The sequence below is a fragment of the Ambystoma mexicanum genome, chromosome 3q (genome assembly GCF_040938575.1).
Source record: "Ambystoma mexicanum isolate Mex_15411 chromosome 3q, UKY_AmexF1_1, whole genome shotgun sequence".
NCBI classification, from domain to species: Eukaryota; Metazoa; Chordata; class Amphibia; order Caudata; family Ambystomatidae; genus Ambystoma; species Ambystoma mexicanum.
Genome location: NC_090926.1, coordinates 570,386,748 through 570,412,640, shown reverse-complemented (window position 1 = coordinate 570,412,640; position 25,893 = coordinate 570,386,748). Strand labels below are relative to the sequence as shown.

The following is a 25,893-nucleotide window of genomic DNA, read 5'->3' as shown; positions in this document are numbered from 1 at the left end:
GGATGACAGAGGGGCGTCGCGTGAGGACTTCAGCCAGAACCCCCTCTGCCGGCTGCTAGACCTCAGGCTGGGGTAGGCCCAGGTTTGTGGAAGGCCCTGGCTGAGGCAGAGGCTGGTACGGAACCGCCTTAGGAGTCGGCTGGGGAGCCAGGACCAGCAGCTGCACCAGGGCCGTCGGAGGTGCTAGTGGTGCCGCTACCATTGTCGGGAGGACTTACCTGATGGCGTCCTTGAGGAGAACGCCCATACGAGGCGACTTCATGAGCCCGAGGAACCTCTCAAAGAACCTCTCCTCATTGGTCCGAGGGAGGGTAGGGGGTACTGACAGGGTAGCCGGAGGCTGCTTGAGCCGCTGCATACCCTACCCGTATGGACGCAGTGGGAAGCTGCCCTGCGCATAAGGATAAGCTGTCGGCCACATACCTGGTTGAGGCCAGTCCCACCTTGACACTCCTTTGCCAAACTCCTGGAATGGTGTTGGATTGGTGCCTCTGTATGGCGCAGCGGTTATCTTGTTGAGTTGCCCACCATGTGCCTGCGACGGGTTGCTCGGCGGGCACAGCCTCCTCCAGGACTCTTGTAAGTGGATCACAAGGCCTACCCTGCTCCTCGGGCCTAAGCCTGGTAGATTTGACACCCTCGACCCGAAGGACAGCTGCGTTTAGGCGCTCCCTCAGACGTATTGCCGGTACAAGGGCGGAGCCACTCGGATGACAATATGGTACAAGACCCTTCCGGTCCCTCAACACTGCCACTGGGAGGATCAGAGGAGCCCTCGGCCCGAGTGCCGGTAGCTGAAACAGCCTCGATGCGCGTGCTGGTACAACGACCTGAACGGTCCCTGTCATGCGGGAGTCCTTGGGAAGGAGTCTCCTTTGCGGGGTGCAATGGAAAATAGCGGTCACACCTTGGGCCTAGCTCTGTATTTCACAAAGTTCTTGAGGTCTTCTAGAGGATACTTCTGGAAGAGCTTCCTCCACCTGGCTAGTCTGTTCCTCAGCATTTGCGATGACAGCAAGACACGCTGAACAAGCTTGCCAACCATGATCTGGGCCAAGGCAACATAGGAAGAGGGTGTGGGGGATCTGAAGTTGCAGGATGGACACCTGCTGAAGTCTGTGGAAGTCGACATGCGCCGGGGGAGGAGCGTAGCGCCTGAGGACAGAGTACCTGAATGATAAAAAGACAAAGAAGTATGCGCGTGGAATTACATGGCTGAAGCCAAACCCAGGAGCAGTGGTGAATTCGGCCCATTCCGGTTGATGCGGAAAAGGGGACTGGGGTGTGGCGGGGAGGGTGGAGTCAGGGCAGCGCATGCTCCGTGGGTCGCACGACCGCCTGCCTCTAAGGCTAACCCTTGAAGGGACGTCCATGCAGTAGGCAGGAAAGGGGATGGGACGTAAGAGTAAAAGGGGATACCAAGTAACCCCTCCAGCACCCTATGGTACGATAGTGTGTATTGGGTTCAGAACATTATAAAATGTAAGCAGTCAATTTCACATCACTGCTCTTGGAAACAGTTTATCCAAGGGAAGGTATTTAAAGGAATGGTTCACCCAAAACATGTCATTGCCCAAAAAGATGGGCAATAATACAAATATACTTGCACTTTTTTTTTTAAAGTTCCTATGTAAAATTTTGAGCAATTAAAGCATTTTGTGAAATCGATGCCCACCTGTGCTCACTTTTGCGGCAATAATGAAGGAAAAGCCAGCCAGCTGTAGTAAACAAAAGCTATCACTGGGTGGCTTTTCTTTCATTGGTTTTTCTTTCTAAGTTTTTAAGGATAAGGTATTTAAACATTTGGGAAATCCTAAAGACTTCCCTGTATCACTGCACTGAAGGTGCTTTCTGATACAATGTAAAAGATGATGCCTACTGAGTTTGTCGGGCTCCATAACCAAAAGAAAGCGGTAACATTCACATAAATAATCCATGCTAGAGTGGGAAAAGGGGTCTCTCTCTCTCTCTCTAGGTTAAAAAAAAAATAGTCATCAAAATCCAGGGAAGATGCTGAGGGTCTCTAAGATGAAGGGAATTAGCACATTTCTGGGAATTCTCCCTAACAGACACTGGAGCCAGAGGCGGATTTGAGTACTGAAGCCTGCCAAAGACAAAACGAACAAAGGTCAAACCTAGTTTGGCACTCAGAGTAAAATCCAAGACCCACCTCACAAACCGGAAATGGCAAAAAAAGAAGACTGGGCCATTTTTTGACGAAATTGTCACACATGGTTGCTATACTACAGCTGAGGATTCAGCCTGCTGTAGAAAAGCACAAAGGTAGGAAAATTAAATCACTGCCACCAGTCAAAGTATGGAGAGTAACAAAAATATTACATGGGTAAGTAGGAAAGGAGCTACTAAGTAACCCACCCCCCCACCAACCCTCCACATAAAATGTGTGCTGGACCTACAAAGAGAAAAGTTAAGTGAAGTCAATTTCACTTTACTATTCTTGGGAACAGTAGTTCACACAAGAAAGGGTATTCAAACCTTATGAGAAATCTAACTGATTTCTCTGACACTGCACTGAAGGTGCAGTGTGTCAAACAAATCGTAGATGCCTATGGAGTTTATCAGACTCCAAAAATAAAAAGGAAACAATCCAAATCAGATCATAACACGAGAGTGAGAAAAATGGTTCGCTCACTCCAAGGTGAAAATTAAAAAGTCCATGTCTGGCCAAAAGAGCTGGGGGTCTCTAAGGTTGAAGGGAATTAGCACAGAAATGAGAATTCTCCCCAACATCAGTGTGGCCCTTTTTCCTAGTTCAGTGTACTTACAGCTCTTCCTCCTATGATGAGCCAGACTGCTCTGCCACTCTACCAAGGTTTACCAAGGTTATGCTGATACACAGGTCCTCATCCCCCTAACTGGGGACTGTGAGGTGGACAAGGAATCTCTTAATTCCATCTGCACCACAATTCAAACGTGGATGGCTGAAAATTGGTTGTGCTTAAACAGTGAGAAAACTGAACTACTCAGTGGCTCAATAGGAACACTCAAGAAACTGGATGTAAAACAGCTCCTTCTGGATCGATATAATCTGCATCCCTATGTCACAGGTAGTAAAAACTCTTGGGGTTTACCTAGACCGGTAGTTCACACAAGGTATTTAAACCATGACAAATTTCAAGGATTTCTCAGTGACACTGCACTGAATGTGCTGTGTCGCTGAAAGGGAGAATTCTCAAAATGTGCTCTAACTTTAGAGCCCTCCAGCTCTTTTGCTAAACTTTGGGACTTTGAACTTTTTAAATTGTTTGTTTTCTGTGGTTATTTCTTTTGGTTGTGGAGTTTTAGACAACTCCATAGGCATCATCTTTTCATGTGTGTCACACAGCACCCTCAGTGCACTGACACAGGGAAGCCCTTAAGGCTGTCCCAAGGTTTAAGCACCTTATGTAGGATAAACTGTTTCCCAGGGAATGTAAAGTTAAATTGACTTTACTAATCTTTTTAAATTCCTAGACCGAGCACACCAACAATCGGGTGCTGGAGGGGTTACCTAGTATCCCCCATGTCTAGAAACTCATGCAGCAGTCAAATGCTACCCTTTCCTATCAAAATGGCTGGTGGCAGTGGTTTTACAACGAACTACCATGATTTTTCCTGACCCCGAACACCGGTAGCTAAATATTGCGGGAGCCATGTTTTTCAAGATGGCGTCTGAGCCCACTCTGTTTAAAACAGGTCCCAGTCTTTGCCATTTCTTTTTGGAAAAGTCATTCTAGGTTTGGCCCCTTTGTTCCTACGCCTTTGGCGGGCTTCAGGACTGAAGACCGCTTCTGGTGCCCGAATGTCTGGGGTGGGCAGGAAGGGAGGGAGGTGCCCGAAACTCCCTGTGCTTAGTCTCCTAGGAGACCCAAATGCACTCTGGTCTAATTGGCTGGCTGACTGTCCGGCGAGGACAGCCACCCTACTGGGCGAGTGGCAGCTAGGCTAGGAGAAAACTGTTTAAAAGGCAAGTCTCTTAGATTGAAAAGGCAGAGTCGACCATTGGAACGAAAGAACCGAAGACGAGCTGGAAGAAGACTGCTGCTGTAACTCCTGGACCGTTTGTTTGCCCACTGAAGCCCTGCTGCAGGTCCGAATTGCCAAACTCCATTTGACAGAAGCTCCTTCAAGGACGGCTTCTTCCTTTGAGTTGGTGGGACCAATCAACTCATAAGCCACCTGGACACCATCCTCGGCACCATTCTCGGAGCTGGTTGTATTTTCCTCAGCGTGCTGCAGGAAACCTAATAATCAGGGAGGACACCAGTTAGTGGGCTTGACGACAGCTACCGGAATCAAAGACTTGCCAGTTTGCCAGCTTTGTGACCAGTCCAGGAGTCCCGACATCCTCCCTCTTGTCCCCACGACTGAGGCTCAGGAACAGTGAGATCTGCAGGATCTGCCAGTAACAGAAGTCTTCAGCTTCATCTTTTTCTTCAATATAAGGTACTGTGAAAAACCGACCGAGAGAAATTACCTCTCACTGCAAAAGTGCTTGAAACTTTGGCAACTTGGAGGCCTAGTGCGCTTTTGAGCCGACATATGAATCTTTCTTCGATGAACTACTTCTGAGAACTGGGGCAAAGACTTTTCTGTTTAAACTACCAGAACCGTTTTATCCTATGCAAGACTCTAGCCCATTGACTTTGGCCTATTAATTGCATTGAATTTACTCTGGTGAACTGAAACTATTTGCACTGTTTAAGAGTAACTAATATTTGTTTCATTATCTTATGCCTTTTTGCCCCACTTCAAAGTAGTTTAAATGACACAACCGAATAGTGTGAAGTACTGTAGTATATTTGTGTGATATTGATTGCCTCCTTTTAGTGAATGTTTTCTAACGGACTGTGTAATAAATGTGTTTTACCAAGAAACCTTGCATATAAGTGTCTATCTGAATGCTTGGGATTGTAGACCTCTGTGTAACACCCTTACAAGCTCACATTCCTTCTGGAGATAAGCCTAGCTGCTCAGCTCGCTACCAAAAACTGTGTGGTACAGACTTATACCAAAGGTTAGTTTTGCTTACACCTGTAGTCATAGTTGTGTGTAGTGGTCCCAGAGGGTACTGCATGCAAACTTTGCCTAACAGTCACCATACAAAAAGCAGATGCCTATAGAGTTTATCAGACTCCAAAACAGTCAAACAAAATCCAAATCAGGTCAAAACAGTGCGAAAAAGATCTCACACTCCAGGGTAAAAAAAAAAAAAATGAGCTGGTGTCTTTAAAGTTGGAGCATTAGCACAGAAATGAGAACTCTCCCTAACCGGTATCGGGTGAGTTTTTCTCAAGTACACTTGAGGTAAGACTTCATAAAAATTATCCCTTGGCATAGAGGTCCCCAACAGTTATTTTATTTTTTCCGATTTGTAAAGTGCGTTACAACCCAGAGGCATCAAGGTGCCGTTTCATGGAGATGTCTTAGTTACAGGTTAAAGAGCAAGAGCCTTAACGAATACCGTGAACTTACATGATGCATAGGTGATTTGAGAAAACTCAGTTCATTTTAGCTGGAAGTGTAACAGAACACCAAAGTTAGTAAACGTGATCAGGCACAGTATCAGGAACGGTTCTATACAAACAGAAGCGTTTTATTTGCTTTCTGAATGCTGTGTGTGACTCGATGCCCCTCAGTCGGGGGAGGGGGGGTGAGAGGGTTAGCGAGTTCCAGTTGGTGGCTGCTATGACGTGGAAACTCGACCCACCTTGTCGCGCCCTGACCTCTTCGGGAATGTAGACACGGCTAGTGTAGGCTATTCTTGTGGGTCTGATTGTGGAAGATATTGTGAATCTTTGGGAGAGGTAGAAGGGGTTGAGTTATGAAGACATTTGTGGGCGAGTGCAAGAGTCTTAGAGGATACGTTCCTTGATGGGGAGCCAGTGAACAGATTTCCTAGTGGCCGAGATGTGGCCCCTCTTTGAAATGCCAGTGGCCGGTCGGAGCATCGTTTTGTACCGTCTGAAGTTTCCTATTGCGTTTTGCAGAGGTGCCTACCAAAAGGGCATTGCAATAGTCAAATTACTCTGGAGATGGTGAGGCTGTTCTGTTGAGGGAGCAATGGTCTGGTTGCAGTGATTAATTTCAAGTGGTAGGCCGAGGCAGATGCAATGGCGTTAACCTGTCTGACCATTGAAAGGTTATTCCCAAGAATAGTACAGTGAAATTGACTTCATTTACCTTTTCTCTTTGTAGGTCCAGCACACACCATTTTAAAAAAAAAAAGTTTTATAGTACACAAAATAACACTTAAAGAAAATATATCGCATACTGAAAAGCATTTCATAAGAAATAAATTTAAACTTGCTTTTAAAAATGTTATGAACATCTAAAAACACTTACCAAATTATTGGGAGAACGACAGGCAATCTTAAAAAAACTTCTAAATAGTCTTCCTAATGCATAAATATTAGCGGTTAAAAATAACTGCCAAGGAATTACATAAAAGGCCTTCCCCCAATTTAATCCAGAATCTAATAAAACATCTCTACAGGGGGCATTCTTAACTAAGTGTGCTGGACCTACAAAGAGAAAAGGTAAGTCCCAAAGTCTATCAAAAGAGCTGGGGGTCTCCAAGGTTGAAGGGGAATTAGTACAGAAATGAGAATTCTCCCTAACAGGGAGCAACCAAATACCATATAACATCCTTTTAGGTTATCCTATTATCAATGACATTTTGTATTCCAACTTTAAACGCCACTAATACATTTGTTGAGAAAGTCCTACAGACTTCAAGCATGCATAGTGTTTCTACCATTACATAACCATTATCAAAGAAATGAGTATGGCTATACCAGTTTGTTTTTAACTGAATCCATCAATTGTGTGCCCAAACAAAAGCTACTGAACTTTCAAGCAAGCCTAGGATTCAACATCTTGATCCTGAGCTCTGCCCGTGTGACAGGATTTCAGTGGTGGAATGGGTGGCAATCCATAGAGATCAGTGAGCACAGTTTGAGCTCTACTTTTACATACCTTCAGAGCCATTACAGCGCAGCACGTATCTCATAATATCCAGGTTTTCATACACTATGAGAATTTCCACTGCACCCATTTCTAAGGCCTTCAGTGTGTCTTCAACACCAAAACAATACTTCCCCGTATCTTGACTGATCTCGTCAAAGTATCGCCCTGTGAAAGAAAGGTAAAGTAATCAATTAGACACGATATATAAATGAAATGCAAAGAATACATTAAATTTAAAATCATGGTTTTCACCCTTACACAGAAAACTATTTCATGACAAATTTTATTTTTCGGACATTTTAATGCTATGACACAAAGATAGGTGTTCAGGCCTCAAAATGTGCATTCCCTTAGCCAATAGAGTGTGATCATGGAATCTTAAGAGTAAGAAGGAATAATTTACCTGTAACTCCTGTTTCTCCAGCATTGGTATCTTTCATATTCATATGCTCATTGAATAACCCACCCACCCGACCCTCAATCAGGCTCAAAATCTTCAGTAATAAACCAGTTTCCCTTTACATTGTAAAACTGCAAGTCAATGTTGCACTATTCGTGTCCTTTAGGGTCATACTGCCCACAGCCAATTAGACAGGTCCCCTTAGCTCCACACCTGGTGGTCCTCTTCAGATTTGGCAGTGCACGTAATGTGGCAGTAAGAACCAAGAAGAGCCAGTTAGGAGAGTGTTGCTTGTGAATCCATGAACGATACCCATGCTCGAGAACAGGAGTCACATGCTCATTGAATAAGATTATACAGCAGTACATAAACAACCAGTGAGTTGAGGCATAGCTCTACAGAAGCAATTAACTCCCCTCTTGAACACTCCTCATGCGAACAGGATGCAAAGCACCTCTTGGCCGACTTAAGACTCCTCCCTATTAACATAGTAGAACAATGTCAATGTATGGACAGACCTCCACGTGGCTGCTGTTCGGGAGATCATGGGTATGCTTCATCCCCTTTCCGAATGAAACCCCCAGCACTTTATGCCGACTTCTGGACTTTTTTCCTTTCATCCTGAATGAGTGGAGCCTTTTTTCACTCATTCATTCTTACGGACTATGTCTTTTGGAACTCTTCTTTGTATTTTACCTGTCCCATGGAGTCTACTTTACTGCATAACTCTTAAGACATCTGTATTTTGCTATTGCAGCACACAGCTCCTTATGGACAGTGTTGCTGGGGACCCTTAGAGCCCTCCTTTGAGATTATTTTCTTTATCCTGGATTAACTACAGTTAATAAGGAGATGCGTAGTATGGCGCCTCAAACTTTATAGTCTGAGAAATTGGCACCCACCACCTTATGTGGAGAGCTAAAATGATACCTAGTATCCCCCTTCTCTCTGCACTATGACTTTAGGTCACTTATAACTCCTAGTTATGGCTGGTGGCAGTGGACGGGTCCAACCAACTGTGGTTTGTCTACTGCAGGCTATGTCCATAGCCTTGGTAGTGCATTACTAGCGTGGTTCCTTGTTAGCCCTTCTACCATTCTGGGAGGGGTTGGCCGGTGTGTATGTTTTGCTTTTGTATGGAACCCTTGGGTGTCCCCACCTAGGCTCCAGTGTGCCTGGACGGGCAGGAAGTGGGAAGAGACATTTACAACCCCAGTGTCCTTTGACAGAATGGCCCGAGTGAGACCAGCTCCCACTGGGGGTCTGGCTGTCCTGAATGATTAGGCAGAATCCATCCAAGTCTTTGCTGACCTCTCAAGGACACTCCAGAGACAATCCAACTCCAAGTGATCAAATAAGTTGAAAGCCATGCCAGAGGTCCTCCATCGAAACGGCTGTTGAGAGATCCATTGATTGTCCTACCTTTCTTCATCAGACTAAGGAATCCAGAGGTCGTGTCCAGAGCTGAAACATTGCGGAGCATCCACCACAAACATTTTCTTCAAACCGAAGGTACTGTGGGGAAAACGTTATTTCTTACCCGATTCCAGAAAGTCATTCCAAAGCGTTTAAGTGAACATGGGGGTATCCAGGGCAGCCCATTTACCTCAGACTCAAACTGCTGCTTGTGTCCCATTAGGGAGTTCTTTCACAGGGCCTCTGACTTTTGTTAAGCCTTCTTGTAACTTCCTTACCAAAGACTTGAAAGTATCCACAGGAATATTTGATTCTACTACTTTGCAAGACTTTAGGCCACAGTTGCATTTTTTTGACTTTGAATGACTTGCTGTGACGCAAAACTGCCTCTGGCACCCTGAAGCTCTGCTAGGATAACACTAACCAACTGTTTTCTTTCCCAAAAATCACTCGTGTATGCAGCCTAAATGCAATTACAATATTATGTGGGTGTCAAACTCCAGTAACAATGTGTGCCCGTTCAGCAACTACCAACTAAGTGGCCTTTTGAAAGTATACCTAGGTGGGTTGGTTTATTGTGCTAAGTATTTAATAGTGACTCGAGTAAATCTAAAATCTATATTTTAATATACATGTATGTGTGTTTCTTTGATGTGCATTGCTTGCTAGGTTCAGTGTACTTGCCAACAACTCACATCTTCCTCTGATAAGACGGACTCATCAGTAGATGAATGAAAAAGGTCCACACCCTCAAAGAGCAGATCCAGGATCCACTCCTGCACATCAGATGAAAACTTCACGGCGTGCTTTGCATCTCCATCCCAAGGCACAGCCCTCTGCTGACTACCTATGTGTGCGACCGAAGACTCCATGAGGTCCTGCGCAATGGCCCGGGCATCTGCAAGACCAGCCTTGGAGTCTTGCTTGTCTAAAGGGAGGTTTGGCAGAATTTCCGGGCTCCTGCCACAGCTTCTGGTTAGCCGCAGCCAAGAGGGCATCCGTGTTGGCCTGCCACAGATGCAATCCTGAGATGGAGTAACAGTGCTTTCCCAAGGACTTTGTCGTCCTTGCAGAGGCAACGGGAGGTAGCTCCCATGGAGGAAGATAAAGACATTGGTTTAAAATAAGAGGTCGCAGTCACCAGAGGAAATGGGCTGCAGGTGGGAAGCAAGGAGGATTGTCTCCCCGCCCGTCATCCTAAACCTGCCGTCTAACCTGTTCATCTGGGCGTTTGCCCTGGCTTCTCCCAGACCTTTTGCGCAACTTGCAAGGCATCCTTCTGGAGGGTGATGCCAGACCGGATCATGGTGCGATGGAGCCATGTTTTTCAAGATGGCGCCCAGCCATCGTTGCTAAACTGGTTCTCGGCCGCCTTTTTTCGCCATGTCTTTGTGGAAAGGTCCTTCGAGTTTTCCTCTGCGCGCCCAATCAGGTTTGGTCTTTGTTCATTTGCGTTTGGCGGGCTTCAGGAGTGACACCCACCTCTGGCTTCAGACTGTCTGGGGTAGGCAGGAAGTGTGGGAGGTGCCCGAAACTCCGTGCTTAGTCTCCTAGGAGAATCAAATGCACTCTGATTGGCTGGCTGACTGTCTGACAAGGACTGCCACCCTGCTGGGTGAGTGGCAGCTAGGCTGGAATGAATGGGAGAGAACTGAATAAAAGGCAAGTTCTTTGGCTTGGAAGACAGTCGACCACTGGACGAAGGAACCGAAGAGCTTGACAAGGATGGCTGATGCAACTCCTGGACCGTTGGTTTGCTCGGTGAAGCCATGCTGCAGGTTCGAATCTTCAAGTCGCATCGACAGAGAAGCCCTGAAAAGGACCACTTCTCCCTTTGCGTTGGTAGGACCAATCAACTCCCAAATAAGCCACCTGGACACCCATCTTGGAGCTGGTTGCCTTTCCTCAAGAGTGCTGCAGGAAACCATACAGCCAGAGAGAGGGACACCAGATTGTGTGAGTTGCTTGAAAACTGGCCGAATACGTTTGGAAGATCCTCCGGACTCCCACAACGTTGGACTGAGAGGAGCCTGACCGCCGCCCCCACCCCCTTCAGCTGAGTGTTGGACCTCAGAAGCAAGGACAGTCCACCTTGACAGCCAGGACCAACGTTGTTTCCAGTGCAGTAACAAACGAAAAACAGCCACTGAAATTGAAGTTTACCAGTTGCAAGCTTTTGACCTATCCCAGTGCAGGAGTCCCCAGACGTCCTCCCTCTTGTGCCCACGACCGAGGCACAGGAACAGCGAGATCTGCAGGAACAGAAGTCACCAGCTGCATCTTTTTCTTCATTGTAAGGTACTGTAAAACAAGACTGAGAACTTGCCTCTCACGGTGAAAGTGCTTGAAACTTTTGCAACTCGTAGGCCTAATCAGCTTGTGACCCAACATGATTCTTTTTACAAACTACTTCCAAGAACTTGTACAGAGACTTTTCTGTTTAATTACCAGAACCGCTTTAACCTATCCAAGACTTTAGCACATCGACTTTGGCCTAGACTATTGAATTGACTCTTCCGCTGAACTGAAAGCATTTGCACGGTCTAAGAATTATTGTAGTCTTTTATGTTCTGATAACCTTTGCCTTTTACTCTCATTGAAAAGTACTGAAGTATATTTGTATGTTATTATATAATTGCCTCCTTCTAATGAATGTTTTACAACTGACTGATAAATGAATAGGTATTTATCCCAGAAACTTTGAGTATAAGTTTATTTTAACACCTGTGATTGTAAACCTCTAACATTACTGCTCACATTCCCCTCTTGAGATAAGACAGGCTGCTCAACACGCTACCAAAACTGTGTAGTACAGACTTCTCAATCAATCAAACAACTTTATTCGGCCAAAAAAAATGACCATCAAAGTACATCCTACAAAAACATTTCTAAGGATAAGAATACGGTTCTGATACAGAGTTGCATAAAATCAACCACAGAGAAGACAACAGGGCAGTACGAGCAATCCACCCCCTCCAATGGGAACCATAAGCAGATCTTTAGATCCAAAATCAGGTCCCACCATCCCCATTCCTCCTCCAACACCCATGGCGCCTCGGGCCTAAGGCAGTCAAATTGGCACCAGAAAGGAGGCTGTTACTAGGGAAAACCCCAGACTTTACTATGGCAGATCTGACAGGGATGACAGGGCTGAGGAAAGGGGGCATACTGATTGAAATCCCACTCTTCGATAACTTACCAGCCCGACCACAACCTCCCCAAACCCTGTGTGCTATACTATGGTCCCAAAAAGTCAATTTGATGCTGTCCAGGGAGTTTTTGCCCATGCTGGTAATTCTGCTGCACCCCGCCAAAGCCTCTCTACATACAAACGGGCAGCCTCCAGTGGTATTTAGCCAGAATAGGCATTTGTTAAGTAAGGCGTCCCTTGGCTCTGGCTTGTCTGCTGCCAGTTTGGACACCCCCTGAAGAAGGACTGTTGTGTGATTGGGATTTCCTGATTCCAGCAACTTGAGATGATCCCCTGACTTCCATGGACCCTGGGCTTTGGGTTTGGTACAGTCGGAGACCATGGGGACAGAGGCCTGTGCCTGTTTTAGGTCAACGGCAGTCCCGTTGGGGGTGGACAATACCAGAGGGACCTCTGCAGGTGGACAATCTAAGGGACTTTCCAGGAGTGGGCACGTGTGCCCTTCGTCAGCTGGGATGTTGATCATGGGCTCCTCCACTTGAACAGTTCCATCACCTTTCCTTTGAGCCTCTAGCAGAGTGTATAACAGATCCTTAATGATGGCCAGTTCCGCCAGTACTTGGGTACACCCACACCCCCTATGCAAGGGCGTTTCCTCGGTGGGTTGGTCAGAGGTCAATTTGGGCTCATGGTTACTCCCAGCAGAAGTATTGTTGTGGATAATGGCCTCGACCGACCGAGAAGGGGACACACCAAGGGGGGAGCTACCCTCTAGACTTGTAGATGAAAGTATATCGCTCCACAAACTATTGTGGGAGCTTGAGGAGGATATGCCCCTTTGGACAGGTAGTGTCAGTCTGCCCCCCGCAGCCAAAACAGATGAAATGGGAGAGTCCAGCCGGGGCCCAGAGGGTAAAGCAACCAGACTCCGTGCAGGTAAGGGGAAGGGCTCTACCCCTGGACTATCCAAAAGATGACGGATCTCATTGAGCAGGAAGTGGGTATCCCCAAGATTTGCGGGTGCTAAGGCCTCATGGGTGGTTCCTGGAGCACAATGTGTTATCAAGGCAGCTAAGGGATCCGCTATCCGATTCCTCTTTAGCGGTCTGAATTTCCTCTTGGCGCCGGGAGGGGAACCCTGGCCAAGCTCAGGTCCAAAAAACACAGGGGGTACAAGGGCTGGGGTCCCCCCAGTGGCTTCAGCACGGTGGTCCGGCATAAGGACCCAGAGAATTGACTCAAAAATAGGGCAAAAAAGGCGCCAGTAAGGGATTGTCAGCTAGGTTACCTCCTTTACAGACAGCAAACGGCAGCAGCTTCCATACGGTGAGCAGCGGCTTCAAACTCCAACCTCCCTCTGTTCAGTGTTGGAGTGACATCTCTGCCGGCAAGCCAGAAGTGCAGCGCTCCCCCTCTGCGGTCCGCGAACACCCCTGCGGGACGCAAACACCCCGTGCCCTTTCCCCGCGGGCTTCACCCGGCGGGCTTGAGAGTCCGGGCAATTGTAGTGGGGGGGGCGTGGCCAAAGTACGAAGGCCCTCCTGGGCCAAACAATGTCCCCCTGCGGGACGCAAACACTTCTACAGACTTCTACCAAAGGATGGTTTGCTTACACCTGTAGTCCTAGTTGTGTGTAGTGTTCCCAGAGGGTACTGCATACAATCTTTGCCTAACAAGGCCGCCCACTGCTTTGTCCGCCGTTCTTTTATAGTGTTCAGACGTAAAAGTTGAAAGGACTGCAAGTTGTGATCGAGGTAGACAATTATTGCACCTCTGGTGTGCGTCTTTCCCTGGATATTTGCCGTTGCAATAAGGGCCACATTTAAAAAGGAGTCCTGTCCATAGCTCAGGTTAGAAGCGACAGCAAGACCAGAAGGGAAAAGAGGGCCTAAGGAAATGCATTCTACGAAAGAAATGGAACCCCAGGCCTGACTCTCCCTACTGTGTAGGCTTGGCCAGAGGGCCGAGGCCTGTCGAAGCACCAGTTGACTAATATTAAACGACCAAAGGTCATGGACAATGAAATAAAAACGTAGTAATTTACTAGCTCTGCATAAGGCGACCAGCTAGATGGGCAGAAAAAACCATCTGAGGGACCTTGACGCGCGAGGGATTTTGGGTAAACATCACGTTGGGGATAGTGTTACAAGCATGCCCATGTCAACGTCCCCTTTCGATTCTCGAAAGACAAGATGCAATACTCTGCGATTACCACTAGATGTCGAACTATATGCACAGCATGTGATTCTAAGCAGATTCACAAGCATCAGAATTTAATATACATATATGTGCAAATGTTTCTTTGATCTGCTTTACTAACTGGGTTCAGTGTAATTACATGCAGCTCACATCTTCCTCTCATGATAAGCCTGACTGCTCTGCCACTCTACCAAGGTTGCATGAGTAGTACAGACCGATACCAAGAGTTGGGGATCTATATACCATTGGGATAGTTTTATGAAGTCTCAACTTAAAGCTGACCTTTGGAAAACTCCCTTAACACACTGGCCCTGAAAAGACTTAGCACCCTCAGACTTGGTCGAGGAGATATAGCCCCAAGCCTGGGCCTGTCGAAATCACGAGCGAAGATCCAACAATACAAAGTCGATCTTCACAGACATGTACCCGCTGCAGTTAGTCACTGCGTGACGGTAGACTAGGAGGAGATTAAAGACAATAGAAAGTGTTTAAAAAAAAAAACATTTTGAGAAGCACAAGGACTGCCAACACTAGAAACAGGTGGTAAAAATCTGAAGATGGCTACCAGGGGGAAAGCTCAGACGAGCGTCATTGGCTGGGGCAGTATGACTCCAAAGGAGAATTATTGGATATAGAGACCAGCAGTTTTCAGTCTACAGCAAAACTGCTTTCTTCTTATCCCAGCCTGACAGGGAATATTCAAGAGCATGCAAATTCATGCAAGACCCCATGCTGGAGAACTTTCTGAACCAAGTATGCTCAGAGTACTGTGTGCCTCAATAAAGCCCTCATGCCTCCTACACTAAACTTGGCTTGGTCAGCCATTGCTACCAAACCTTTGGGTAGTTCAGGCTAAACCTAAGGGGTGTCCCCTGTTCTGCCGAGGTGGGCTTTCTGAAGTCTAATCACAGATGGGCAAAACCATCTAACAGTACTTTACATGATTCAGATACATTCCGGGGAGAAGCATTGTGACTTTGGACACATTGCCCCACTCGTCATAGGGACGGACTTCTGAAACTGGGGAATATTTACGTTCCATCTCACTGCATCATTTTTACTCAACTCTTTTCTTGATTTAATTCATTGAATGCATTTAAGAACCTTTGGTGCCTTTATAGAATTGTATTCTTGTTTTGTGAGATAGTATCACCTGATAGTTTCTTTTTTAGTGTGCGTTTAAGGCCTAGAATACTGCATTTGTATACATCCTATCTAATCTAAATTGAGTGTGTCACAATGTACTCAGTCTGGACCCCCGACTCCACTCACTCAGAAAACCTTCGAGACCAGTCAGTTTCCCACATATGAATGAGCAAAATTTGCAAGTGAAGCAGGTTTTACTGACTTCTAAAAAGTCAGGACAGGTTTCAAAACAATCAAAAACAATGGTGTTCCATAGAAATCTTTTGCGAAAGGTGGACAAATCCTAAAAGAATAAAAAAGGTAGGGGGTGGGGGTTCGTAACAAAATATATTTAGCTGCCAAGATGTGCTGCTTCAGCAAAGGACCGTCACAAAAGTATGTAATGCATATTGTCTTCGTCAAACCGTTAGCTGCATCTAATCTTTGTTTGTGCATCACTTTAGGGTTTCACATTTTACAGTTCAGAAAAGCAAATCAAACAGTTCATATCAACATTTTATACTTCACCTCAAAACCACCATTTCCCCAGATATTTTGTATACTCCTGCTTACCAATTAGCTTTTTCTCTTGAATGAACTTCACACTAGAAAGGACCTCAGTCGATAGTTCAATTGCTTGATTGAATCCATTCTCCCCACCATACGAGATGTCTACCAACTTCAACACTTTAGATTGCAATCGCTTGAAGATGGGGGGAAAAAAAAAAATATATTCTAATTTCAGGAATCCATTTATTGTATAGCGGTTTCATAGTCAACTGCTCTAGTCCAATCTAGGTCACATCATACAAACATTGTGGTTTATATATGACAAATTGTTACCCAAAAAGAAAAGTTATGCAAGTTGCTCGTATGCAGTTATGCCACTCAGTCCAATGTGTCAAAGTTCGTGGGGGTGCACAAGAATAAAGGTGTATAGAGGATCTTGAGTTATTCATGGTTTCTCGTAACTTGCACACACTAAACTGAATGCTATCTCTGGGGTAATCTGAACACTTCCAGAGCAGAACAAGGATAAAAATAAACTGAGTTAGCGACAGAACATTCCACACAAATATGGCTACACAGACACTTGACCTTTTTCCTTTCACGGCCTCCCTTTATGATCCTAAAGAATGAAATTGCTAGGATTAGTTTGGCTTCCGTTACTCCCCTAGTAGACCCTTGTTAGATAAAAGCCAGCCAATGCTACTTTCGATATCCCTTGCCGACTGGTGTCATACAAACATGTGCCTTTCCTTTACATTTGGGATATACAATGTTCTTTAACACCAATAATCAACCAAGGTTAATGCAACAAAAGGAACACAACGAATACAAACTGTCAGATGTAGAACAATCCAAGCATAATGAGTAGTATATTCGAAAAAAGCAAGCCACAGTGAGAGGAGAAAAAAACAAAAAAATCGAAATAAAAGAAATCCTTGTATAACATGTTATACAAATGTCATGCACAGTACCCACACAACAATACGATTGTAAAGCCAGCATTTATTAGCAATCAGGGATAAGTGCATTTACTAAAATTGTTTACACGTTTGGCATACAGAACTGAGCATTCCAAGCAATGATTCTTAATATTGGAAAAGACACCAAGTCAAAATGGGAGTGTTGGAGACAATTCAGAAATGTGCTAATTCCCCGTCTACCTTAAGAGATCCCCAGCACTTTTTGCTGGATTTTAGGATTTTTAATTTCTAACCTGCAGAGAGATCTTTTTCCCCGACTCATGTATTTTTTTTATCTTAACACTGTTTTGGTTTTGGAGTCTGACAATCTCCATAGGCATCTGATTAAATTGTGTCACAGCACCTTCAGTGCAGTGACCAGGGAAGTCTTTCAGATTTCCCAAAATGTTTCAATACCTTGTCTTGGATAAACTACTGTTTCCAAGAACAGTCAAGTGAAAGGAACAAGTTACTTACCTGTAACTGTTGTTCAGCATGGGTCTGGCATGGATTCACATGCTCATGAATATTCCCTGTCGTCAGGGTGGGAATCCTCTGTAAAGAAAAAATCCGTTTTGTTTCTGAACGGTCTTTCCCCTAATAACCAATCGCTGGTTTCTGGGTCGTACTGCCCCCAGCCAATGACTGCCCTCTACCTAAGCCCCTCCTCTGGCAGCCATCTTCAGATTTGGTAGTACGTAAAGTGGCAGTAGGACCAAGAGAAGAGCCGCAGCGGGGTAGGAGGGAGGGTTCGCAGGTGACTCCATGCTAGAACAGTTACAGGTAAGTAACTTGTTCCTTCTCCAGCATGGGATCTGGCATGGAGTCACATGCTCATGAATACAAGAATACATAGCAGTACAGACATGCACAACCACGGGAGGTGGCAAGGCTCAACATTAAGCATTACATCAACTCAACATTAAGCATCTCTTACCTCCTCACCAGGCCCACCTTCCGGCTAACAGGTTGTGCGGTACTGCCTGGCCGACTCTGGACTCCTCCCTGGGATCCCAGTCGACAGTAAAATCTCATGAAGATTTTCATCAACCTTCACGTAGCAGCCCTGCAGATGTCCAGCAGGGGCACACCAGAGAGGAACGCAGTGGTAGCAGCGATTGCTCTGGTCTAATGGGCTCTCGGACGGGCAAGGGTCGGTTTGCCAACCGGTGACAGTGCATAATGCAGCCGGAGAGCCACCTGGAAATGGAAGCCTTCGAGGGGGCCTTCCCTTGATTCACAGGACCAAAGTTCACAAACAGCTGTGATGTCTTCCGCAGCCTCTTCGTGCGGTCCACGTAGAACTTCAGCGCTCTAGCCACATCTACCGAGTGCAAAGTCCTCTCGGCCAGCGACAAAGGAGACGGGAAGAAAACAGGTAACACCAAGGGCTTGTGGAGATGGAAGTCCGACAGCACCTTGGGCATGAAGGAGGGGCGAGTCCTCAGCACCACCCTTGTCTCGTGGAATGTCAGGTATGAGGTTTACAGGAAAGGGCCTGGATCTCTCCCGCTCGTCGTGCGAAGGTGATGGCCACAAGAAACGCTGTCTTCCACGACAAACGGTGCCGAATGCAGCAGCTCAAATGGCGGGCCCATGAGCCTGGTCAGCACCACGTTGAGTTCCCACGCTGGGGCCTTCACCGGTGGGAACGATCGGAATAGTCCTTTCATGAACTCCTTCACCAGGTGATGGGACCACAGAGCTGATCGCCCTGGAGTTCTGGTGTAGCGGGAGACCGCTACCAGATGGATCTTGAGGCATGGGCCAGCCCGCCTTGGCCAGCGACAGCACTTAAGGGGCCGTAATCCGCAGAGGGTTACCCTACTGTGCGCTGCACCAGACGGAGAACCTCTTCCATTTGTGTCTATAGCACGAGAGTAGAGGACGCCCTGGCCTTTGCAAGCACCTCCTTGCAGTCCGCCGGGATATCGTACCCTCTGAACTCTAGTGCTGCAGGAGCCAGGCCTGCAGGTTCAGTGACGCCGGGTCGTGGTGGAGGATGGCGCCTCCTTCTCTGGCGAGAAAATCCGCGTCCGTTGGCAGTTTGACTGTGGGGCCTGGTTGGTGGGTGATGGGCGGGGCGTGAGCGCCGACATGTCCAGAAGGTACGGAAACCAGATCGGTCTCAGCCACGCCGATGCGACGAGGATCATCCTACACTGGGCCCGTGTGAGTTGACTGATGAGTCGCAGTAGCACCGGCAACGGTGAGAACGCATACGCGAACAGGCCGTCGCAGGGGAATGAGAAGGCATCGGCCATGCTCCCAGGCAGGGGAAACCTGCTGGTGAACCTCCGGCACTTGGCGTTCGTCACGAATAGGTCGATCTGGGGATTGCCCCGTCGTCAGAATAGGCGATCCACTTGATCCTGCCACAGCTCCCACTCGTGGCACGAGCGCAGCTCCCTGCTGAGTGAGTCGGCGATGGTGTTCTTGGTTCCTGCCAGATGGAAGGGTACCAGAAACATCCCTTGGCCGACGGCTCAGTGCCACAGATCCTGCGCTTACTTGGATAGGGCTGGGGATCTGGTTCCCCCCTGCTTCTGGATGTAGAACATGGTGGTGGTGTTGTCGGTGAAGACCCTCACCACCTTGCCCTTGAGGGACGGAAGGAATGACCTGAGGGCCCAGGACACGGCTCAAAGCTCCAGGACATTGATGTGAAGGGACCTCTCCTCCGGGAGCCAAAGGCCTCTTGCATGAGATCTCTGGTGTACGCTCCCCATCCCTCCAGGGAGGCGTCAGTCACAGTTTCCTGATGTGCCGGGGTCTGGAAGTCCATGCCCGCAGCAAGGTGCGCGCGGGTTCCCCACCACCAAATAGTTTGGCGGAAAGTCTCGTTGAGCGAGATCCTGTCTTTGAAACTGCCCGCATCCAAAGGTGGTTGAGGAACTCTTGATAGGCGATCGAGGTAGATACACAAGGACATCATGCCGAGTAGGGAACTTGATGGACCTCACCCTGGCTGCCTCCAAGGTCAACAGCCGTTGAACATTGCCCAGGATGGCCTTCGTCCTTTCCTCCGACGGTGCAGCCAATCGCACCAATGTGTCGCGTCTTGCTCCCAGGGACAGGGCGACTTGCAACGGTACCAAGTGGGATTTCGTGAAGTTGATCAAGAATCCCAGATCCGTGAGCAGTTGGACGGTTTTTGCTGTGTGATCGACTGCGATTTCCCTTGACTTTGCTTGGATGAGCCAATCGTCCAGGTAGGGGTAGACTAGGATCCCCCTGCAGGCAGAGCTGCACCGCCACTGGTGCCAGGCACTTGGTGAACACCCTGGGTGCTGACTTCAATCCGAAGGGAAGGGCCTTGAACTGATGGTGCCGCCCCTGGACCACGAATCGTAGGAATTTGCGGTGTCCCTTTAGAATGGGGATATGGAAGTAGGCATCCTCCAAGTCCAACGACAATAGGAAATCGCCTTCCTCCAGCTGTCCCAGCACGTGCTGGAGGGTGACCATCCGGAATTTGAGACTTGCTGCACTTGTTTTAGACGCCGAAGGTCCTGGATGGGTCGCCAACCGCCGGTCTTCTTCCAGACGAGTAAGTACTGCGAGTACACTCGAGCCCCAAAGCCTTTTTTCGGACAAGTTCTATGGCCCCTTTTCTTAGCATCACTCGTACCTTCAGAAGTAGTTGTGGGACGTGGTTTTCCTTCCTGGCCACAGGTGGTATGCGTGGCACCTTTTCTGAAATTCCAGAGTGCCCGCGGACCAGGGCGTCCAGCACCCAATGGTCAGTGGAGATGGACTGCCACACGCTGACTAATTTCGCCGGCCGGCCTCCCACCAGGGTGCTCGGGTGGGGGCCCCAACGCCACGGCCAGTTCAGTCCTGTTTCGTCATGGCCTTGCCGCCTTGGCCTCCCTGGCAACAACGACGCGATCCTCCTGTCTTGCTGTGTCCTCTGTAGGCTTCCTGCCACGAGGAGCGGGCCATTTGGCGGTACAACGAGGAACCACCATCAAATCCTTTCGAGGCACCTTGCTTGCCTCCGGAGTTCCGAAAGGACGGCCGTCATTGTTGAACACCCAAGGCACCGAGCTGTCTCAGTGTCCGCCTTGATGGCCTGCAGTGACTCGTCCACGGTCTTGCCGAACAGGTTGTTTCCGTCGAAGGGCTTGTCCAGAACCCAGGTCTCACGTCCTGGCGGAAGTCGGTGGCCTCAAGCCAACCGCGCCGGCAAACGCCTTTGCCCATCTGGCGAAAGGCGGTGTCGGCGAGGTCTGTGGCCATCATGCTGGTGTGGTCCGACACCACCTCGCCTTCCTGTAGGATCTCTAGGGCCTCGGCCCTCTTGTCGTCCGGGAGGAAGTCCAGCAGGGGAGTGATCTTGAACCATAGCTCCCTGTCATAGCGTGCCACGATCGCGAGGGTGTTGGCCGCTTAATAGTCGTTGCCGCCGACGAGATGACCGGTCCCATGACGTCCAGCTTCTTTCCCCCCCCCCGCGCCGTCTGTACGAGGATGTCGAAATTGAAGCTGTCGCCCCTGCCGCTTTCTTCTTGGCCGCCGCCGAGACCACTGAATCTGGGATGGCTGAGCACTGAGGCACATAGGGGCGGAGTGCAGGACCCGGTACTACTTCTCGTACTGGTCTCTTAGCAGGGGCAATGGACGGGTTCTTCAGGAGCAACAACCCCCCGGCTGCCGCTGTTGGGATCGACCGGGACTTCTCCCGAAGCTTACCCGGGTTCTCCGACTTCCTTTTCCCCAGAGCGTTGGCTCGTGGATTGAGTCGGTGACATTACCCCTGCCTGGCAGCCAAAGAGCCCGACCAATTGGCGCTCCCAGTGCCCACGGACTCGCGGTGCTTTGCCTTCTGTTGGGTCGCCGGAGCGCCCTCAAAGGTCTTAGAAGACCGCTCGGTCTTCTCAACCGTTGCTTGGCTCTTCCGCCCCAGCCAGTTGGTGAGTAGAGCAAGACGATCCTTCATTGTCCGTTCGGACATATTCTTACAAAACACAGTCCTTTTCCACATGGGATTTGTCGTTGGGAAGGCAGTAGAGGCACCGAGAGTGCTCATCTTCCTTGAAGACATTTTGTAATCTACATCCAGGGCAGCTCCTGAAAAGCTTGGATCCAGGTGTCGTGTTTCCTTTGTCCTGGGCCATGTCCACACGGGGTAGGCCTCAAAGATCTTGCGGAATCCTCCAAGAAGCGAAACTCGACGAACTCTCACCCTTGAGGGGCGTAGGAAAATCAGACACGGGTCCCCATTGATCGGAAGTAGAAAAGGTAGAGCTTGAGGCTCGATTGACCCAAAAAAATAGAGTAAACTCTGAAAAATCACAAAACACAGTAAAAGCTCCAGAGCTATAGCACGAGGACTCCCAGCACTTGAACGTGCAGTAAAAATCGGAAGATGGCTGCCAGAGGAGGGGCTTAGGTAGAGGGCTCTCATTGGCTGGGGGCAGTATGAGAGAACAGTGATTTGTTTTTAGGAGAAAGACAGTTCAGAAACGAAAATGAAACTGATTTTCTCTTTACAGAGGATTCCCAGCCTGACTGGGAATTTTCATGAGCATGTGAATCCATGCCAGACCCCATGCTGGAGAATTGACTTTAGTTCCATTGTAACTTTCTAGACCCAGCACACACTAACTTACAATATGGTGCTGGAGCAGTTACTTAGTATCCCCTTTGTCTAGTTTCTCAAGTAACAATTTTATGTTACCCTTTCTACAATTAATGGCTGGTGGCAGTGGTTTACATTTTCCTACCATTGTGTGTTTACCGCAGGCTGCAATTCCAGCTGCAGTAAAGCCCCCTTGGGTACCCATTTTGTCAAAATGGCCCCAGTCTTTTTTCGCCATTTCTTTTTGGAAACGTCCTTCTGATTTACTCTGCGTGCCAAACAAGGTTTGGTCCCTTAGTTCGTTTTGGCTTTGGCTCCAGCGTGTCTGGCAGGGGCAGGAAGTGAGGGAGATGCCCTAAACTCCATGTGCTTAATCCCCTTGGTTACAGGAATGCACCCAAAGGTGATTGGCCGGCAGGCTGTCCTCGGAGGACAGCCACCCTGCTGTGTGAGTGACAGCTAGGCTGCTAATAAATGGGAGAAACCTGCATAAAAGGCGAGGCTTTTGGCTTGGATGTCAGAGTCAACCACTGGAACAAAGGAATCCGAAGAAAACTTGGAAGAGACGCCTGCTGTAACTCCTGGACCGTTGGTTGGCCCGGTGAAACCCTGCTATTGTGCTGAAGCTCCGAATTCGCCTCAGCTAGAGAAGCCCTGCAAGGACACCTTCTGCCCTTGGGTTGATGGGACCAATCAACCCAAAATTGAACTTGTCTGGACAACCTCTCGGAGCTGGCTGTACTTCCACTGCTGCTGCAGGAACCGATTTACCAGGGAGAGGAACACCAGAACGAGTGCATAGCTTTTAAATCGGACCCAAACTCTAGGAAGCAAGACTAAACAAGCCTGAGCCACCTCAACATAGTGCTGGACCCCAGATGCAAGGAAAGTCCAAGAAGGTATCAGAGACCACAGTGGTGCTATTTGTAAGAGACGCAAGGAGCTGAAACCGTGAAGTGCCGCTGATCTGAAGTTTCCCATTGCTGCCGCCGACCTTCCATTCGTAATGCATGAGTCCGCAGACGTCCTCACCACGACTGAGGCCCAGGAACATAGGATCTGCAGACTGTTAGGCAAGATTGTATGCAGTACCCTTTGGGTGTACTACAACATCCCTGACCTCCTGGCAATAGGAACCCAACCTTTGGTATAAGTTTGTACTACACAGGTTTGTAGCGTGTTGAGCAGCCAGGCTTATCGAGGGGTCAATGTGAGCTGTAGGGGAGTTCGAGATTCACAGTGGCAAGTAGTCAAATCAACTCTTACATACAAGGTTCCTTAAATAAATTAATAATTGTTTATTCATCAGTCAGTTATAGTAAGCCTTCACAAGGGAGCAATGTAAAACACAAATATACTTCCAAATACATTAAGTATCTAAATCAGTAAGTACCCTTTTGGGATGGCCGAGAGATAACCTACACCCTCAGGTGACTTCAATAGCTAGGGTGCTTTGGACATCAATATATTACTGTTGCATTTAGCATAGTTTAGGAATAGGTGAAAGGAAAAGGTTATTAGAACACACAAGAGATCACAAATATTCTTAAGCAGGCAAATGTGTGGATCCAAAGTGTCATTCAGTGGAACAGGCTAAGCCAAATTCAATGGGCAAAAGTTTATACGAGCAGAAGTACTTCTTAAGAAAAGTCTTTGCACAATGTTTTAGAAGTCTGAAGAAAAATAATCAATGTAGGGCCACAAGCGGTTAGACTTGTGAGTAGTAGAAGATGCAAGCAACTCTACAGCAAGAGGCAACTTCTCAGACTTTCACAGTACCTTTGTATTGAAGAAAACATGCAGCAGATGACTTCTGTTCCTGTGAAGCTCTGCAGATCTCACCGTTCCTGGGCCTCAGTCGTGGGGACAAGAGGGAGGACTTCTGGGGACAACTGCACTGCAGTACCCTCTGGCACCACCACGTACAATTAGGACTACAGGTGTAAACAAAACCAACCTTCTGGTACAAGTCTGTACTACACAGTTTGTGGTAGCGAGCTGAGCAGCTAGGCTCATCTCAAGAGGGAATGTGAGCAGTACAAGAGGTTACACAGAGGTCTTACAATCACAGTGGTTCAAGTAGATACTTACACTCAAGGTTTCTTGGTAAAACGGTTAGAGGGCGCTAGAGACCCGACCAAGATGGCCGCTCCTATGCAAGCTCCCGCGCGGCCTATTAAAATCCTGTTTATTCCGGCAGTATAACTCCCTAAAACAACCACCAACGCTCCAGTCAGTGCACAGGGAAGAAAATCAGCCGTGCAGAAGTTCCCGGGTGACTGAGGCATCTCGGGGGCCGTGGGAGAGCTTCGGCGGCTGTCGCGCGGCTCAGTGTGATCCGTCGCCCGGGACACCGGCGCTACATGTGCTGCCGCCATGGCCCCCCCCCCCCCCCAGGCTATATCCCCCCCCCCCCCCCCCCCAGCAACAGCAGCCGCCAAGACGGCCGGGCCCCCCCACTCCAGCATAGAAGGTACTGTCGACCTCCGGAGATCAGGGCGTGGGCCTGGAGGGGCTCGAGCGGCCCCACACACCCCCCCCCCCCCGCCGGGGTTTGCAGCGGACCCACGCCGGGCAGGAGGAGGGCCCCCGCGCCGACGGTGGGCTGACTACACAACCTTCTGGCCTCACCATCCCAGCGGCCGAGAAGCAACATCCCGGCACCTTGCAGCTCCACAGACTCCCGCCGGCTACCCAGGCAGCTACAACATCCTGACGGCGCGGCGACAGCCGGGGCAGAACACGGGCTAGGCCCCACCAGGTACGGTGCACGCTGGGGGGGGGGGGGGGGGAGGCGGCTCAAGCGAGGAGCACTCGGTAAAGAGCCACACTGTCGCAGCTCGCGACCACCCTCGGGGGAGAAGGACTGTGCCCCTTCGGGCTGCGCCCAACAATCCAATTGGCGCCATCTAGCAAGAGGCCCCACTTTGGCAGCACAATAATACTACCACAGTCAGTCTGCAGGGGCCATAAGACTTCGAACTGAATCAACTATCCTGGCACCTGACTGGCTTGGCCGGCCAATAATCCACCGGCACCAACTAGAACGCATATGGCGGGCTGAGCGTCCGGCACAGGCCAACGCTACAGTCGGGCAAAACATCTCGCAAAAACCCCCACAGAGGCACAAGAAACCCCCGCCTCGGCCGCCATACAAGCCTTACAATCAGGCAACCAACGACGCTGCCCATCCGTACCCGCAATGGGGAAAACCGACAAACAGTGCAAACTGAAGTTCGAAGCTGGAACCTCAGCAAAAACCCCCAAGACACAGCAACGAACCAGAGTCCCCGCCACGTATGCTAAACCAAGAGAACGACGATCCCCAGTCCCTTGACATCAGAGCACTGCTCCTGGAACTGAAATCCAGTATCAGTAACTTAAGATAGTAAGCTGGACGGCCTCTCCTCCAAAGTCGATCAAGTCCAACATCGGCTAGACACCCACAAAGAGCATCTCCAAGCAGAGCAACGGATCTCCACTTTAGACGATGGGGTATCATCTTTAAATACCAAGGTGTCGTCCCTCGAGGCCCAAATGAAAATAATCAATGCAAAAAATGAAGATCTCGAAGGGCGCT

General features: G+C 48.6%; 1 protein-coding gene across 1 annotated transcript in view; it reads right to left on the bottom strand.

Moving 5' to 3' along the window:
* ETF1 (eukaryotic translation termination factor 1) overlaps positions 1-25,893 on the bottom strand; it is a 257,735-nt gene that overhangs the window by 98,385 nt on the left and 133,457 nt on the right. Inside the window, exons 7-8 of the mRNA XM_069654342.1 lie at positions 15,834-15,963; positions 6,979-7,134 (exon numbers count right to left, since the gene is read on the bottom strand). Coding sequence (XP_069510443.1) covers positions 6,979-7,134; positions 15,834-15,963 — 286 coding nt within the window. The remainder of the gene's footprint in view (positions 1-6,978; positions 7,135-15,833; positions 15,964-25,893) is intronic.